Raw genomic sequence first — 19,776 nt, 5'->3', positions numbered from 1 at the left:
GAGTTCTGTATAATGTATTTAATGTCATTGCACAGATCCATAAGTAAAAACACTCTCAGCTGGTCGTCAAGAGATGCCCGCAGCTGAGATCACCTGATTCCAAAATGCTCTTTTCTGTAACAAGGTTGCAAAAAAAATGATTAAATTTCATAGAAAATCGTAGCAAAAAGTCTACAAATTTTAGTACAAATATAGATATTTCTTTTCCTAGTCAAAGATATAATTATTATTATTATTAATTTTTTTTTTTTTTTTGATAATCTATTATTTTTAATGTTACTATAAAGATTCTAATTTGGCATAGCAACCGCACCAATACGCTCAGGCAGAAAGACCAAGCACACACAAAATTACACACAGAGGTGGCTTTAAAAAAAGTAGGAAGAATAAGAGTGTTTTTACTTGTAATTTTGTACAATGATTTTAAAATTTTTTAATTTTATTCTAATTAAATTATACGATTCATTTAACATTTTAAATCGTTTTGAGTTTTCGTGAGTTTACTGGTTAGAGTATTTTTGATGAATACGCTCGTAAAAGATTTTATTGCATTTCTGCACAATTTGCGTATAAGTAAATACATTTCAATGCTTATAAATATGTTAGACCTACTCAATCTTTGGCATTTTTAAAAGGCGGAAGAGTTTTCAAATTTTTCCTATTTATTCATTGACGTCATTTCGCTTGAAGATAAAAATTTTATAAGTATTTCGAGTTCCAAAGCTTTTAAAATGCAAATAGAAATCAAATGACAAATTAAGATATAAGCAAAATGTAAACGAATTTGTCTATATTAAATTAAGAAGAAAAAAAGTGGAAATGTGCATGCGAATCTATGCGCCAGACTGAAGAACGAAAACACGTCCAGCAGACAATACTATGACCGCATACTGTTGTCTATCGTCTAGTGTTTGTATTACTTTTATTTTATGCAACGGAAGGGAATGTGCGATGTTAGAGAACTCAGATATTCGTCTATAAACATATCTGTCCCGAAAACCTAGACGGGATTGATGAACAAATACTTGTCCGCCGTGTTCTACTAATGGCTTTGAAGTTTAAAGAAGTTGTTACTTAGTGTCAAACTAATGGTATCTTAATATTGTAATCAGAAAGCAAAATTAAGTTGCTTATAGTTTTTTAAATATTAATTTAATCTTCTAAATCTACTTCTACATCAGTTATACCGATAATTCTGCTAATTTCCAAACAATTGCTGAAGTCGATTTCTAAAATAGTTATCAAAGCGCGCAGATTCAATTTGCATCTGCTTCATCGTGTCGAAATGGTGTCCGCGGAACGGTTTCTTGAGCTTAAGGAATAACCAGAAGTCATACGGGGCTAACGCTATTTGTTGTTTTGTTAGCAGAATGCTCTCGAAGAACCAGTACAGCGTGGGCTGGTGCATTATTGTGATGCAAAACCTATATTCATTCTATCATAAATCCGTTTTCTAAAACTACTTTGAGTAATTTGTTCAACTTGTAAGCATTTCTTTGTAACATAACCTAGTAACCGATAGCCTTCTACAACATTCTCGCCATTTTTGCAGCAGAAATTTCATTCTGCAAATAAAATTAATGCAACTTCTTTACTTAACCAAATCTGACAATCGCTAAGTTCACCTTTTACTCTTCACAAAAATTCTGCCCGAATTTAAAAATAAGGAGGAAAAAATAACGTACAGTGGATATAAAACATTAATTGGCATAAATACTTCTTCACACACAGATCAAAAATAGAAGCTGCTGTAATCTATTCAGAGCCTAGTCTTCAAAAGTTCACAAACTCTCGGTTTACTTCAATGTTTTCTAGGCCTAGATGTATGCTGCAAATTGAACAACTGAGTGAATTGACAATGAAGTTACCATTTGTGAGAGCTGTGAGCCAGTCCATAGATTTAACTTAGTTTTCGTAAAAACTTAGAAATTGTCACACAGTACGTCATCACGATTGCTACCAGACTATCGACTAAAAGACAAACGCACAGAACGGACCATAAATGGATTCGAGAGTTCGCTTTGACGCGAGTACTTTTAATTGTATAAGGTGGCACAAATTAATCAACATACAATTTTCCATTACTCAAAATAATTTTTTTTTTTTTGTGGTGGAACTCTTTATTTTGACCTTTACGAGCTCTATAGCTTGTCTGTTTGTATACTCCAGCTGTCTAGTTCACAAGTGTCAAATATGATTGACGCACAATGCCATTTGCAAAAACTAAAAATCTTCCGATGAGGTGACTAACTTTGCGTCACCTTGTATTTTTTAATGCTGAAATAAGTCTTCAGTAGTATACGTTTGCTGTGTAAAAGCTGAATAAATATTGTATTTTTCTGTTTTTTTTTTTATAAATACAAATTCTCCTTTTCAATTTCTAGGATTACTATTTTTTAACATAATATAATTAGAAAAAGAAGTAAACAGTGTTAAATTCCTTAAGAACGTGAATTTCTTAACTATTAAATAGGAATAAATATTTATTTACATATATAACTCGCGTTGCCATATATTTTATATTTATACGAAAAGTCTATTTGTAATGCATATTTGGAGGAATTTTATTCAAAATACGTAAAAAAAATATACCATATAATCTCACACAGCTCTATTCGTACTTAGAAACATAGCTTACGAATTTAAAATCTACAGCTCTCTATGTTTTCTACGTTAAGTTGTGTTTCGGCCAACCAGAAACACATATTAGTGATACGATAGAATAATCTAAGTTAAAATTGTGCCTAAAGGGGTTAGGTGGGTTTCAGAGGTTGAAAAAAAGAAGATTTTGACTATTTTTTTTTTAGTATATAAAATCATATATTTTATTTAAGCAATTCACTGTATCTAAGATACATATATAAACAGTATTTTGTGAAATTTGTATTTAAAAATTTCGAAAACTCAGCCGTTGGTACCTCATCTTCCTTGACGTTCAAAAAAAATCCTCTTACCGTGGACAGCATAGCTCATTATTGGTTCATCTAAAATCAGAAAACCAAACGGATTTCGTTAGTACATGGATAAATCTCGTTGTTGTACGAAGGAAAAAAAAAATCAAAATTTGAATTTATGACAGGCTTTGAACCAAAAAACACATTTTTTAGTGAAATTTTCGACATACATTGGCTAAAAAAAAATTGTTGTAATTAACAAAAAAAAAAATCCTTCGTTCAATAACTAGATAATGTTATTTCAAAGATTTGTACAAAATTTGATCTAAATCGCTTCATAACTTTTCGAGATATCGTGTCCACCGACTTAAAAAATGGAGTTTTGAGATAAACACGTATACGAGCGAAGCGCTCAACTGACGTGGCCTAATGGGCGGAACTTCTGAAGGGTCTATCTCTTAGAATTTTACTCGGATTGACTTAAAATTTTAGGAGAGTATTTTAAACATACTGTACTATTTAATGAGACAAAAAAACAAAATTCGATTTTTTGAAATTTTCAAACCCACCTAACCCCTAAAAGTACGTTCGCATATGCAGTAATCACCAATAAATCTACAAAATTAATCTAACCGTTCACATCTGGCAGATTACCTACAAAATTGACAAGTGCTGTTTTGAAAGGTTTTCCTTCATAGAATATTCCTTCATTGGTGGAATATTTTGTTTGTTTAATTATTATTAACGAAATGAATAAAAGACAAGGAAAAGGAATAGTTAATTTAATTGCACAATGGGCTGCTAATAATAAACAGTTGGAGGAAATCCGACGTTCACTGAGGTTGCAATAAATGATGGCAGCAATACGCATGCGAAATTCGATATTACAATTTTTAATAAACAATAACAGGCCAAAGCGTTTATGGACATACATATGTAGGTTTTTTTCTGTAATATGAATGCTTAATTAATAATATCTAACAAAATTTTTATTATAATTATGTCTCCAAACCTGTTTTCTCTGCCGGCGTCCATACTATTTAGTTTTTACTTTGACGTTTCTCTTAACATTCGTAAAAATAATTATCGATAACACAGGGTGGTATTTAAAAAAGTATAGTTATAATCTAGGATTATTTTATAATCTCAGATTTCGGGAGAGAAATTTTGTACGGGTAATCTCGCCTTTTAATTACGGATTGGGAGTTAAGCACGAAAAATTAGATCGTCTCCTTATATGTGAACGTATTATAAGTCTTGGCTAACCCAATTCTAACTCTCACACAGCTACGTAGCCACCAATCCTGGAAAAATACTTCTAACATAAAATTTGTGATATTTTAGATTTTTGAATGAAGATTAGAAGAATTGGCTTTTTAAGTTATCTCGAAAAAATATTTTGGGTTGCTATTCAGAATGGGTTGGTTTTAATACTAGGGTTGTTTGAGAAGTCCACGCAAAGTCACAGGGTTGACACTACTAGCGCGTATAGAAGTTATGTTTATCATCTCTTGGAAGAACAGACAAGAACAAAGTTTGACACACCAGATGGGTATATATCTTTGTATTTGGCATCGAGGAAGTCGAGTGATTTTCGTTTTCCACCACAGTTGTGGTCACAAAATTAATGGAAATATTTGAAAACCTATTTTTCGTTTCTATCGTTATTCTCGTTTCACATCCCCACTATTCTCCAGACTTGGCTCCCTCGGATCCCTCGGACTACTATTTGTTCACCAATTTGAGGAAATGGCTGGCGAGAAAAGGATTTTATTCAAACGAAGAGGTGATTGCAGAAACGAATGGTTATTTTTCAAACTTGCGCAAATCATATTATTCGGAAGGGATCGTCAAACTAGAACGGAATTGAACGAATTGTATTTATAAGCCTAAAAAGAGACTATGTTGAAAAATAAAAAAAGGTTCACCCCAAACAATTTAGTAGTTTTTATTTTTGCACGGACTTTTCAAACGACCCTTGTTCTTAGGAAGTTCAAGCTAGATCTCAATAATTGTGTAATTTTGCAAAAGGTTTCTCAAAATAAAATTCGTAAATTTTGCCACACGCCACAAATAAGAGGAGGAGCTCGGAAAAACACCTAACAGAAGTGTGCGCGCCAAGAATTTTTTTTAATATAACATTGGGTATGGGAATAAGTTTCCGCCCTCGTAAAAGAGGTGGCTGCTGATACTATTTTTGTGTTCGCTCTAGTAATATACTGGTGATTTGAAGGTGTATATGTGAGGGCTCGAACGCAGTAGTTGACATTCGCATGAAGCGTAAAGATTATTTTTTATCTGACGTCATCTGCAGGACGTCATGCTTCATTATAACCTTTTGAAGAAAAGTGCTGCTGAAACGTGTCGTATATTGTTTAATATTTACGGTAATCACACTCCATCAAATACAACTTGTAAAGTGGTTTTGACGATTCTAAAGTGGCAATTTCGACGTGAGTGATAAAGATCGCAAAAGGGCACCGAAAAAATTCGAGGATACTCAACTACAACAATTCTTGGATGAATAATATTCGGCGCATGATGAGCCCTTGATGATATGTCTAAAGAGTTGGATGTTGACAGATTAACCGTCGATAAATTTTTGCACCGGTTGGGAATGATCCAAAAAGCAGGTAATTGGGAGCCACATCAGTTGAAGGAGAGGAATATCGAGAGACGTTTGTTGACGTGTTAGATGCTTCTTGAACGGCAGATAAAAAATGGATCTATTATGATAGCCCAAAGTGTCGAAAAAGTTGGAGCCTACCAGGTGAACTAAGGCCATCGACAACGAAACAAAATATTCATGCTTCAAAGGTTATGTTGCACTTCTGGTGGGATCAGAAGGGTGTCATCTATTATGAACTACTTAAACCATCTGAAACCATCACTGGCGATCGTTATCGACTGCAGTTAATGTGACGGAATGGGACGGTAGACATGACAAACTGGCTTTGCTGCATGGCAATTCCAGGCCTCACGTTGCTAAATCGGCCCAGAAATATTTAGAGCGATTGAATTGGGAAATTCTGCCCCGCCTGCCGTATTCCCCAGAAATTGCAACTTTGGATTACCATCTGTTTCGATCAATGCAGTCAGCTCTTATTGGAGAACGGTTCACTTCTTACGAGAGCATTATGTACTGGTTCAATGAATGAATCAAGTCAAAAGAACTCAAATTTTTCGACGTGAAAGACGAAGTAAAGTTATAGCTGCCAATGCCACATACTTCACATAATATCATGTATTATTTAATTGTTTAAATAATTCGTAACTTTGGCTAAGGAAGGATGGAAACTTATCCCCATACCCAATATATACTTTTAGATGAAATTCACTTTTAGTTCATCCTAACTACTATGAAAAAACCATCTCTCAACTAAAGAACTACTGTAAAATTATAGAATAACTTTTAGTTCCCGACCATTAATTTCATTTTCACAGTGTCTTGGTCTTCATATATTTAAGTTAGTGTTTCTTTCGTGGCACTGGTCCTTTATGTCTTGATTTAAGCACCTTACTAAGCAACATAATCTTGTAATTTAAAAATAAATATTTTTTCTACAAGCATGCTATTTAAATTCAAAAACCCTTTTTTTATTTTTATTTTAGGTTTTTGCTATAGTGAATGAGTTACATAATAAACTAAACGCATCTACAACCACACAAACATGCATGTGTGTATCACTTCGAAAATACACTAAAATATTTAAATTAATGTAAATAAATGTATTATATCACTTTGCTACCGTCTGCATAACTGTCTCTTAAGTAAAAGTATTTTATGATAAATTGCAAACAAAATCAATCTGTGAAAATTATATGATACGACTTAGAAATGCGGTTAAAATGAATTTCGATTGTGATAAAACGCTGCATTGAAGAAGCAGAAAAGCACTTACATCCAATAAAGGATAGTTGTTACAGAGCCAAACGAGTTTGAGGAAAACACCGGATGTCATACATGCTGGATTATGTAGTACTGGTGACACAACTTTGAAGAGGCGTTTTATTCCGGAAAGCTTGGCTGATAGAAGAAATAGTGCATAATTACGAAAAGCGGATGAAAGGTAAGCTATATTTGTTTTGACCTTAGTTTACCATATAGAAATTCAAGAGTAAAGGTGCTATCAGGCATGGCAATGAATGTGTTTTTATGAAGTTCGGCGAGCTGAAGCATTTCGGAAAGCCATTGAAAGAGTAATAATGCCATACATACATATAATGTACTTTTCGAAAGAAAAGTGCCTTGCGAGTTAATTTCTGAAAAAAATTTTTTTCTGTTCACACACTGCACAGCCCGCATTTTCCCCCGATGGGTTTTGTATTTTGAAATGGCGTCTGTGTAAGGAGGTCTGAGCGTATGTAAAGGTTTTTCACCTGTCAAAGATTTTTTAAAGGGTCCCGCTGGTCTAGAGCTCGAAAATTTAAGGATTTTTTTACAATGAAAAAATTAAAAACGATATTTAAATTTTGTAAGATTTTTATTTAACTACTTTTACACACAAAAAAGAAAAAAATAATATTTTTAAAAATGACGCTGAAGATGATCCTCGCGAAAAATTGGACCTGGACGGTGTTGCCCATTTTGGCTCTTCTATTTATCTAAAATACAAAAACCAAAAAAATTATTAATCAGTATGACTGTAGCTATGCCCCGTACTAAAATAAAAAAAAATTGACAAAATCGCGCGGTTTTGAATTTTGCACTCTAAAATCGGATTTTTTTCAATTTTTTAATGAAAAAAATATATACAAAATAGTTAAAATAATAATTTTATTCTAGTACGGGCGGTGTCAGGACTGTGCCCCAATACGATCAGTGGGATCAGCCAAAGGGCGTTAGGCGAGCTTAACACTTGGGCCACAGGATGTGTACAAAGAGTACAAAATGAAAGAGCTATTCCGTCGAGTACAAAAAGGGAATCGTGGAAGACTCCAGGGGTGTAAATCTTGTAGCATTCTGTAAAGAGAAGATGCTGGATCTCCGTATGGTTCATGAATGGTGTGCATATTACGATTACCTGTCAACCATTCTGCGGTGGATCAAGGAAATGAGAAAAAAACCCACGTAAAACAGAACTTATGCTTTTCACCACCAGATATAAGGTATCAACTTTTACCCTACCAAATATTAACGGACAAACTCTTTCACTATCATCCAGCGCAAAGTACTTAGGGGTAATTCTGGATTCCAAACTTAGCTGGAAATTAAACGTCAGAGAACGGGTAAGAAAGACAGAAATTGCTTCAACCTAAGCATACATTATGGCTGTATAAGGCGGTTATACGACCTATTTTATCGTATGGTACGGTAGTTTGGTGGAAAGCTCTAGGCAGAGATTACAATACCAAATTACTCGGCAGAATACAAAGATCAGCATGTGCAATAACGGTTGGTGCAATCAAATCATGCCCTAGAGAGGCTCTCAATGCACTGACACACGTTATTCCAATAGACCTACACATTAAGAAGACTGCAACCATGAATGCATTTAGGTTAAATGAAGCGGACCGCTGGAAAGAAAAAACTTATGGTCACGCAAGTCTATTATTGCGACAAACTCAGTTGACCTCGGAGAGGACTGCTTACATCACCCCAACGGTAACTTTCAACAGGAATTTTGCCACTCTCTTTCCATCCAAGGAGGAATGGAATAAGGGATTCTCAACAACTTAGATACCACAGTCCATACAGATGGCAGTAAAATGGATTGTGGTGTTGGAGCTGGTATATATTCTCATAGACTTGGAATTGAAAAATCTGTGCATCTCGCTAATACCAGCAGTGTCTTCCAGGTGCAAATCAAGAATGCAATTTCCCTAAAATACTTTCGAATCGCAGATTGTAGTTGTAGAGACCAGACGAAATGCAAAATCAGCAGGACGTTATGGCCCACCTACAACCTCAAGCAATCGTCGAGGTTGATAAACATGAAACGGCGGGACGCCTGTAGACTAGGGTTTCTCTCCCGGGATTTCCCGTTCCCGATATCCCGGGTAATCCGCAAAAATATCTATTCCCGATTTCCCGAAAAAAAACGTAAATTCCCGGGATTATTTAACATTTATTATCATTTAAAATGAAAAATTCAAATTACTTTTTTTATTTAAAAATATTCAAAAACAAAGTAAGCTAAGCAAGCATTGACTTTCTTGTTTTCGTGATTATACAGCTGTGCAACACAAATATTTGAAAAGTCATAGCGTTTGGGTGTATTTATTTTTTTTATTTAAAAATATTCAAAAACAAAGTAAGCTAAGCAAGCATTGACTTTCTTGTTTTCGTGATTATACAGCTGTGCAACACAAATATTTGAAAAGTCATAGCGTTTGGGTGTCTTTACTTTTTATATTTTAAAAAGTTATATATTAAAAGTGGTTAAAAGATTTCTTTGTGAATTTAAGTAAGTTTAATTGAATTTTAATAACAATTAGTTATTATTCCACTGATAGTTTAAATATTAAAATTAAAGGGTTATTAAAAAATACGAATGTCGTCAGAAAGAAATTGGAGATTTTATTTTACCATTGATTCTACTAATAAGGACAAAGCAAAATGCAATAAATGTAATCAAGTGATAATGAGAAAGGGAGGTTCCACAAGTGGAATAAATCGTCATATGCAAATCCAACATGGAATAGATTTGGTTACCAAGAACAATAAATTCGACGCTCCAAGTACTTCATCGCCGGACAAATCTGATAAATCAATTTCAGGAAATCAAAATTCCATTTTAAAATATGTAAATAAACAATCATTGGAAGAAATTCTTGCAAAACTAGCAGCTGTAGATGGAATTTCCATCAATGTTATTTCGAAAAGTACGTTCATTCGTGAATCTATTTGTGCGAAAGGATATTTTCTTCCTAAAAATCCTTCACACATAATGAATCTTATATTCAACTATTATGCCGAAGTTAAATCAAAACTTAAATATAGATTTTCAACTATTCTAAATGCAAATCAAAAATTTTGCTTAACTGTAGATGAGTGGACAAGCAGCCGTAATCGTAGATACATGAATATCAATGTTATGTCCAATGGTGGGATATTTGAAAATTTGGGATTAATAAGAATTGAAGGAAGTTGTGGAGCTGAAAAAACATTAGATTTAGTTAATGAGCGGTTAAAGGAATTTAACTTGAATTTATCTACAGATATTATTGCAATCATAACTGATGGAGCAGCCGTTATGGTGAAATTTGGAAAGTTAGCTCCTGCCTTCCATTTACAATGCTACACACATGGGATTCATTTGGCTGTTCTGGATACCCTTTTTGGTTCTACTAAGACAGAATTATTATTGCAAAAAAATCAGCAGCACCAAGTAGACCAATTATTAGATTCAGATGATGATAGCGACATTGATAATTATGATTGTCTTGACAAAGACGAAAACACAACATTTGAAGGGATGTCATATGAATATAAGTGACCTTAAATTCAAAGATCTAAAACCTCATATCCAGGATGCAATAAAACAAATCCGCAAGATAGCATCATTTTTCAGAAAATCGCCAGTACGTAACACAATTCTTCAGCAAAATGTCAAATTAGAATATGGTAAAGAATTAAACCTATCATTAGACTGTACGACAAGGTGGAATAGCTTATTAGATATGTTGGAAAGATTTGAGCAAATAAGAATTCCGATTAAAAAAAGTCTATGCGAAGTTAATGCTACACATCTACTTGAAAAGGAAGATCAGCTGTTCCAAATTGTAAGCACATTAATTACTTGTTTACGTCCAGTAAAATTAGCGTCCGATGCATTATGTCGACGTGATATGGATTTAATAAAGAGTGAGGGAATACTATCGTTCCTAATAGAAACGTTAAATGCGTTAGATAATTCAATATCTCGAGAATTATTACAAAATTTTAAATTCTGTATGACAACTCGAAGATCCAAAATTTTAATTTCATTGGTAAAGTACCTAAATAATTCAAGTTTATTGTACTCCAATCAAGATGATATGTTTTTTGAAATGTCGTCGAAGTCTGAAATGGTTAAATTATCTAAAGAATTGTTACACCGCCTATTTCAGAAATGCCCGCGAATGTTTTGAAACGAAAGCTTGAAAGTGCTATAAATAGTATGAGCGCCAAAAAACAAAGTACTGGAGATACAGAATATAAGACTATATTAAAAGAATTTAATTTATTTGAAGCTAGTGGAAAGTTAACCAAAAATTTGAAAATGCTCTTAGATGCTCTTCTTTGCATTAAACCAACTTCAGTGGAAAGTGAAAGAGTATTTTCGACTGCTGGCCTTTTTGTCACCAAAATTAGGACAAGACTCAACGACAATTCAGTTAATGCGCTAGTTTGTCTCAGAACTCATTTTAAAAACTCTTCTAATAAATAACTTTTTTTTTTGTTTTATGAATTTGAATAAATATGAATTTTTTTGTTTTGTGAATATGAATAAAATATGTGAAAATGAATTTTTTAATTGTTTTTAAATTAATAAATTTATTTTAATTAGTAAATATAAAAACTCGATTTTCCCGGGAATCCCGGGAATATTTTCGAAATATTCTCGTTTCCCGGGAATCATTATGTGACGGGAAATGAGAAACCCTACTGTAGACTAACGGCAGTCATGACTATCAACACACATACTGTCATAGTTGTAAACAACGGAGCAAAAGGAAACAATCTTCCATTTCGTCTGTGAATGCCCTGCCTTATGGAAGCACAGAATATTAACTCTGGGCAAACGCTGTTCGAGAGTCTCGAGCAACTGTCTGCCTTAGACGTCAACAGCCTAATAAGGTTCCTAAACGACACAGACTGGATATAGTCTTGCTGTAAATAACTATTGGTAACAACAATGTGGCAACAAAATGGTGCGGAAGCGCTAGTTAGATTCTGAATGAATCATCACTTTAAGCAACTAACCAACAGGTTGATGTTTTAAAAAATTGATGTTGTGAAAAACATATTAAAATTTCAGACAATTCGGTTGAATAATTTTTTTTTTGACAACACCAGACCGAAAAAAGTCGTGTCGAGATAAATGAGTTTAAAGTTGGAGCTACAGGAGGGCGCGGACCGCTCTCTACCTAGTTGGTGGGCTGTAGAAGCTATAATATTGGGAATTTTCGCATGAAAATTTCACAGTATATTCTTAAGATACTATGCTTTCGAGATATCGAAAAAACAAAAAATAGATTTTTGGAAATTTCTAGACCGGACCCTTAAGGGCATAATACATATACAATGAGAAAGAAGTTGGTTTCATTGTCAATTTTCGGGCGCCATTTTACCGCCTGATAATTAAGCATATTATGACATTGATTTATTTATTTCAAATTTGTCTACGAAATTACAGTTCTTGCAGCCAAGATATAGTTCTTACAAACTACAATAGTTGCAAGTAAAATTAAGTAATATTACAATTCCCTTTAAGTAAAAGTTAAAAAAGCGAAGTTAAAAGGCAAAACTATTAAATATCAATGCTTTTAATTGAGACTCAAAACTAAATTTAGTAACCGAGAGATCAAAGTCCAATGAAACGAAGAGCTTATTCGCCTCGGAGAGTATTCTATTAAACCGGGACGTGAAAGCAGTACTCTATACAGTTTTGCTACCGTCTTTTTCCGAAAATAAGACATCCTCCACTTTTTGTAAAATAAGACATCCTCCGAAAATAATCCCTAGTTAAAATTACGTGACAAAAAGGATTCGTTAAAAAATGGTGTTGATTTATTAAGTATAAGTCAAAATATGTTTAGTTTTCCTAATACTCGTATTTCAGAGAAATGTTTGAAACAAACTGTTCCGAGCAATTAATTGTTTGCCTCTACAGTTCGTTTCAAATTAATTCTTGTAATTTATCTTAAAAATACAATATAAGGCAGCAGTCTACATTGAGCGTCAGTGCAGGTATACAGCGTTCATTTATTTCAGTAGTGTAAGTGTGATTATTTTCTCATACGTAATTTTATTTAAAAATAAAGTGAATAATTAAAAAAAAAATCGATTTTTTGAAAATTCTAACTGTATATAACTCTTAATAAACAGAATTATCGCTTTTGGAAGTGGGAAAATCCACGCGATGTCAGGGAGAAGCCAGAGTTCATACTTTTTAATAAAAAAAACTCAATGAAAGTTTTTTATGCGTCTTTTATTTGTGACTGAATTAAATTCAAAACGTTAGATGGACTACCCCGCACATGGCTGATGAGCTTGCAAGTCAGGGCTCTCATGAAATGGTTTCTCATAGTTTCCAAAGGAACTATTTGCATTTGGTGGTCTTTGGAGGTATGCCGCCGAGGCCGTGCCGGCCATTTGGCCGATATTTTATTCCATACGTAATTGAGCCATACCAATATTATCATAATAAAGAGAAATGATAATCATTTCCTAAAAAATTGTATTTTATTCAAAATTAACACAGGCCCTTGAAACTTAACCACCCTTTACAATGAGGGTGCGGGTTCTTCTGGCTAGCAACGGACAGCTTTTGGACGAATGAGCTTCGAGTCAACTAGTCAGCGTTAGTCTTGGAAATCTTAATCACACACAACTAATTGCAACTCCAAATTCTCCGTAATCCGTACTTCTATATCCTCAATCAATTTCACTACTAACAGAAGTAGTGTAAAAGTCAGGTTCAGCACTAGCGTCATCGTCAGTCTTAGCGTCAGAGTTATCTTCAGCGTCAGCTTCATAGATCGGCTGTAGCCCTTTTGCCCTGATCCAATAACGAATATTTCGCGGTAGACAACAATTCATCTCTTGCTATATTCTTATTCTGCATTTCATTAATTCTTAAGTTTTCCTTCCAGTTTTTTCCAACATTACTGTGCGTCGTATTCAATTACTAATATATAATTTTAGAATTTTTGTTACTATTTTTCTGCTCAATGGTTTAACATATACACACACATATTTCTCTATCAAATTTTAGTTCAAAGAACTCATCAAAAATTCGCCTACAAACTTTTTATAAGTGAATCGAAAATTGTCTAGAATGGGTCTTTGGGGACTAACAACGAAGACTCCAACCTCCACGTACAACAAATGGATGCTGAGATTTACAGGTGAGCACTACGTTTTCGAATTCATATATATATATATGTACATATAAATATGGTATATTCCTCAGAAACTTTTAAATACTCATACAAATTATAAAAATAACATTTGATCTATAAATAAGTGCCATCATCTGCCATTGTTGATAATGCAAAGCGTCATGCGGACATACACACATATATGCTACTCATGAAGGAAAATGTGAATTTATGTAAATTTAATAAATTTTACATGCATATTTCATAGCTAACGAATATTTAGCGCCTACGAGATGTCACAAATGATTAGTGGAAAATTTATTTGAAACGAAAGAAAAAAATTTATAAATATTAATATATGTATGTATGTATATGATCTTAGAAGTAGCGAGTTAATGAGTTTGATAAAGAAACCCAAAAACATTTTAAATATATTTATTAAGCACTCCTATTCCATATACAGTTTTGCTTCTATCTACCTGCTTTAGCGTTCTTCGAAAACTCAGTTTCCTGAAGCGCTAAATATCGGCCAGCCCATAAGTTTGTGCGTTTTTTAAAGGTGGTTTTAAAATTAGTAAAAAAGATGTTTAAAGTATTTATTAATCAATAATATATTTTCCTTCATTATTTACAATTTACCCTGCTCAAAATATTGTTTGTCCTTGGAGCCAAAATACGCTCCGATATCCCTTTTTATAGTTTCTTTTGAGGAGTAGTCCTTTTACTCATATGGGATTGAAGTCCACGTAAAAGGTGATAATCACAAGGTGCAATATCCGGAAAGTATGGTGGATGCGGCATTAGCTCCCATCCGAGCTCGTTCAGCTTGCCTAATGTTTGCTTTGCGATATGAGGTCTTGCGTTGTCGTAGTGAAACAAAACTTTGCGTCTATTCACTAAAGACGGCCGATTTTTGTTAAGTGCCTTATTCAGGTTTGATAGCTGATGGGAATAGTAATCAGCGGTTATCGTCTGGTTTGGTCCCAGACGTTCATAATAAACTATATCGGCCATATCCCACCAAATAGACAGGATAATCCTCTCGGGGTGAAGGCCATCTCTAGATGTCTTCTGGTGTTTCATCTTTATCTAACCATTGGCGTTTGCGAACAGGGCCCATTTTTCATCACCAGTAACGATACGGTTCAAAAAACTTTCAATTTCAAGCCGTTGCAGCAACTGAGAACACACATTCACTCTCTGCTGAAGGTTGGCGACGGAAAGTCTATGCGGAACCCATTTTCCCAGCTTTGAAACCTTTCCCAACTGAACCAGATACCTGTGAACTGTTCCATGCGATGAATTTAACCTCTGAGCTATCATATCGACTGTCAAATTTGGCTCAGCTTCCACGAGTTTGAGCAAGGCGTCGGAGTACCACCAGCCCGCGGGGCATCCTCCAAGTCGCAGTTACCACTTCGGAATTTTGAAACCACTTTTGCGCAGTCCTTACACTCAAGGTATCCTCTTCGTGAACAGTGTTTATTTCTGCAGCAGCAGTTGTTGCATTTTTACCATTTTATAAAAAAAAATACAAAATACGCCTCTTATACGCGTTCGAAGATTCCATTTTATTTTTTAACAACACGTGCTTCTATCTGCAATTAAAATCAATGTTGAATGCACAATATATCAAAGAAAATATAAATAGTTCCGTTATATTCCACGAATAATTTTTTGTATGCAAAAATCGTACAAAAGTGAAATTTTGGAAAAAAAACCCACGAACTTATGGATTGACCTGATACTTCTTCTTCTTCTAACGAGCGACCTAATATCACTACTGAAAATCTTGAATTTTGACTCATCTAAGAAAATGATTTCTTGTTTTCAATCGAATTGAAGCGTATCTTATTGTTATTTTGTGTGGTGATTTGGAAGTTATTAATGCTGTTGTAAGAATATTAATATTTCTCATTAATGTTTGCAGAATCCGGGTCTTTCTGGTAATGTAGAGCCGTCTGTTGTGGAAACATTGGTATTTTTGTAGTCAGTAATGGCTTTTTAATGGCTTGTCGAGCATTCAAACCAGCGTCTTCGCGGTATTGGTTTCCGAGAAATTTTCTGTGCAAAAATTTTCTATGCATTTATTGGTAATGCACTCAGCAGTTTTGAAACGATGCTGATGCGATATATTAAACTATAATTCCTTGAGCTAGTCGCTCCCATTTTATTTAATTTTTCAAGAAACTTGACTGTGGCCAACTTTTTCAGCAATTTCCCAGATACTTAGGTCAAAATGGATGCCAAAAGAGTGGGCACACTTGGACGAAGAAATCGAATTCATCCATTGTGACAAACTACAATTGAGATACTCTTATACAGTTTTCTCTCTGAAAGCTGAAATTGTTAGTATTTTCTATATTATTTCGGTAATTTTGTCTTAATTTTATGTGAGCTTTCGTTACACTTCTAAAGCTAAAGTAGTCATGAAAAATAAATTGATAGTGAAGCAAAATTCATATATGGTATTCGTGTAAAATAACAGCAAATCTTTTTAAATTAGCAATATTCATATTTTTGACATTTTTTAAAGTTTCTAATTTTTATTTTCTTATTTATTATTTTTAATTTAAAGAAAAATTAACTTTGGATTTTGATATTTTTTGCTTGGGAATAATAAATCTTTATCGAATTTTAGTTAAAAAATAATGATATTCTTCATATACATATATTTCTCGTTCAAGAATAAGAGCCAATTTCGGTTTTCTATAAATTAAAGCTGAAAATGGCGTACAGTTTCGACTGAGCGAAAATGGAATAGAAAAAAACGCTAAAAATTACAATGATGTGGAGAAATTTAAGTAAAAGCAAGGCGCATTTATTAAAGGTGGTGGCACTAGACCAACAACAATATTTTGTATGTTTGATTGTCACGGCAAAGTATTGGAAAAGTAGAAAACAAAAAATAAATTCGTCTTGTTTTATTCTGTGCTGACAGCCACATGGACACAGCGAAAGAAAAAACCAGATCAGCTGATTTACCAACACCACTTTTAATAGATTCGCCTTCAATAAAAGTTATCATTATTCTAAAGAGAAAATAATAAATTAATAATATTAGGTGCGCAACTAAGTTCTCGCAATTTTTATGATGAAAATACAATTTTATTAGGAAAAAAAGGTTACAAGTGACTCATTGAAAGTATTGCCCATCGCTGGCTACTACTTTTTCCCATCTTTCTGGTAGATCTCGTATACCGTCGCGGTGCTACTAATCTTCTTTTGATGCTATCCACGGATCAAGCCATTTTTTGATATCTTCATATGAATGGAACTGTTGGTCAGCTAGACCATATGCCATCGATCGGAACAGGTGATAATCGGACGGCGCAATATCTAGAGAATATGGCGAGTGGGGCAAGATTTCTTGTTTCAGTGTTTCCAGGTAGGTTTTAACGTGGTAGGGTTTGGCAACGAGAAGCCGAGCGTTGTGATGCTGTAGAATCACTTCTTCATGCCTCTCCGCGTATTGCGGCCGTTTCTCGCACAGTGCTCGGCTCAATCGCAGCAATTGAAGGCGATTCCCCAGTGATGGCCTCGCTTGGTTTTAACAGTTCATAATAAATAACATCAACTTAGTTCCACCAAATACATAGCATAACCTTCGCAACGTGAATATTCCGCCGAGGCGACGACGTAGAAGCATGACCGGGCAGTCCCACATGAATCCATTTTTCATCACCCGTCACGATGCGATGAAGAAAACCCTTCCTTTTTTGCCGCTGGAGCAGTTGTTCACAGGCGAAAAAACGACGTTCCAAGTCCCCTGTTTCCGAATCATTCCCAAAGCATGAAATCGCTTGGAAATGGATTGGCGGGTAACTCCTAATATTGAAGCAAGCTCTTCTTACATTTGACACGGATCCTCATTGAGGAATGCCAATTTAGTGTCTTCGAAGGTTCTTCCTTCACGCGGACGGACGTCAACATTAAAATCATCGTCTTTGAAGCGATGGTACCAATCTCGACACGTTGTTTCACTTTTGCAGCCCTCGATGCGCTTCAGCCGCTGTTTTTTTCGAATGAAAGGGGAAGCTCAACACTTCCCGCAAATGACGATTATTCGGCACAAAATCAGACATTTTCACAAAACCAAAAGTATATGATACCAAAACAAAATCACTAATGTGTCGAAACAGTTTGCTTACCATATGTCTAAGCTTGGTTTATGACGTTTAGGATATGTTAGAATCGACTAGTATACACTGCTGGCAGAATCTATTGATAAACAGCGGGAACTTAATTGCGCATCTAATAAAAAAGTAATAATAATCATTGCTTTTGAGCAAAATAATAATAGCACTGTGCAACAAAAAATGTAACAAGGTACCGACGCTGGATTTTGGCAGAAGGAGCAACAAAAAAAAAGCAACGTGTATCGGTGATAAAAGGAGGGCTCAGTGGTACCACCTTTCGCACACTCTTTTGATAAATCGGCGTAGGAAATTATGTGATTCCTACGTTTTAGCAGTTCTATCTTAAAAAAGAACGGGCAAATTGGAGAGATTGGAATGCCTTAACTCTCTAACTCCTCAATAAGCGGACCCTTTTTGTCTCTTTTGAGGAAAAGTGCCGGAAATACGCAAAACAGAGGGATATAACGCATTAAAATGCACCACAAAAATATTTATTATAGACATTAGAAGTCTCTTATAGTAATACATCAATGATGAAAATTCTAATTAATCGCCAGAAATGAGTCAAAAGGGAAAATATATACGATAACTTCCATATGTAAATATATTGAAATTTTACCAAACCAATTTTTTCACTACCCACTAACGAAATGAACCCTTAAATATTACCGGAACCTTGTTATTATGGAAAAAGTTTGATTTTGTCGTACAGTGTAATCGGAAATTAATTTCTGTTCCTCAAAAAAGTAATAAAAACCAAACAAAGGCAATTACTTTTGAGCGAAGTAATAAAAATTAGATATCAATTATTAATATTGGAAAAATTTTAAATACAAAATGTTTATTATTTTTGCGGATTAAATAAAAATTATGAGCGAACAAAACAAAAAATCAAACAATAAACATCGCCCTTGAACGCAACAATAAAAATCAGAAATTAATTACTGCTCTTGAGTAAAAACAAACAAAGGTTTATCATTCCTGAACAACAACAAAAAAAATTTTGAGCAGACAGACGGAAATTGAATCAAAGTTATGAATTTTTTTGTGAAAAAATAATTACTACAACGCTAGAACAAAAAAAAACATCGGTATGACAGTTCAAAATTACGGCAACAAACATAATTTACACATGCCATGATGCCAGACCATTCGCATTCAACTGTAAACCGCCTTATTGCTTTACAACGAAGAAATAGAATCCAAACAACAAAAAAAATTCACGAATTTTTTACACAACATTAACTTTTTATATATCTACCAAATTATTCAATAAAATTTCCATTAGCTACCATTACCTCCTCGATCCGGGTGATAGGAAAACGATTGCATGCTCGAATCAAATGCTCCTTATCCATATTGACTATAACGGTACTAATTGCAGCCTTCTGAGAAGAAACGGTGTTATGAGGATGCTTATTGGTTCCACGCTCAACTACGTCTCACACGTAGTAATTCAGAGGATTAAGGTCAAGGGTGTTAGGCGGCCACACGCTCGGTGTTATGTGGTCATGAAAATTTTCATTTTCGCCATCATTTTGTGTGAAAGAGCAAAGTATTGCTGACTGTCAAAGAGCAAAGTATTATGGACTGTCACCGCATACACTATATATCCCGGGTTTCACTAGCGTCTCTAAACCTCGATTATGCAGAAGATATCACTCGAAATCCTTGAATAAAGAAGTGCGGTTGTATGACACGTCCTTTGTTGCTCA

At 34.3% G+C, this 19,776-nt stretch overlaps 1 protein-coding gene across 3 annotated transcripts in view; it reads left to right on the top strand.

The window, feature by feature from the left end:
* LOC129246066 (protein quiver) overlaps window positions 1–19,776 on the top strand; it is a 47,433-nt gene that overhangs the window by 9,280 nt on the left and 18,377 nt on the right. For all 3 annotated transcript variants that reach the window (XM_054884592.1, XM_054884593.1, XM_054884591.1), the window contains exons 2-3: window positions 6,507–6,964; window positions 13,817–13,949. In XM_054884592.1, the coding sequence (XP_054740567.1) occupies window positions 13,880–13,949 (70 nt within the window). In that variant the 5' untranslated portion in view covers window positions 6,507–6,964; window positions 13,817–13,879. The remainder of the gene's footprint in view (window positions 1–6,506; window positions 6,965–13,816; window positions 13,950–19,776) is intronic.

The sequence above is a fragment of the Anastrepha obliqua genome, chromosome 4 (genome assembly GCF_027943255.1).
Source record: "Anastrepha obliqua isolate idAnaObli1 chromosome 4, idAnaObli1_1.0, whole genome shotgun sequence".
Classification (NCBI taxonomy): domain Eukaryota; kingdom Metazoa; phylum Arthropoda; class Insecta; order Diptera; family Tephritidae; genus Anastrepha; species Anastrepha obliqua.
This window is presented reverse-complemented; position numbering and strand designations above follow the sequence as displayed.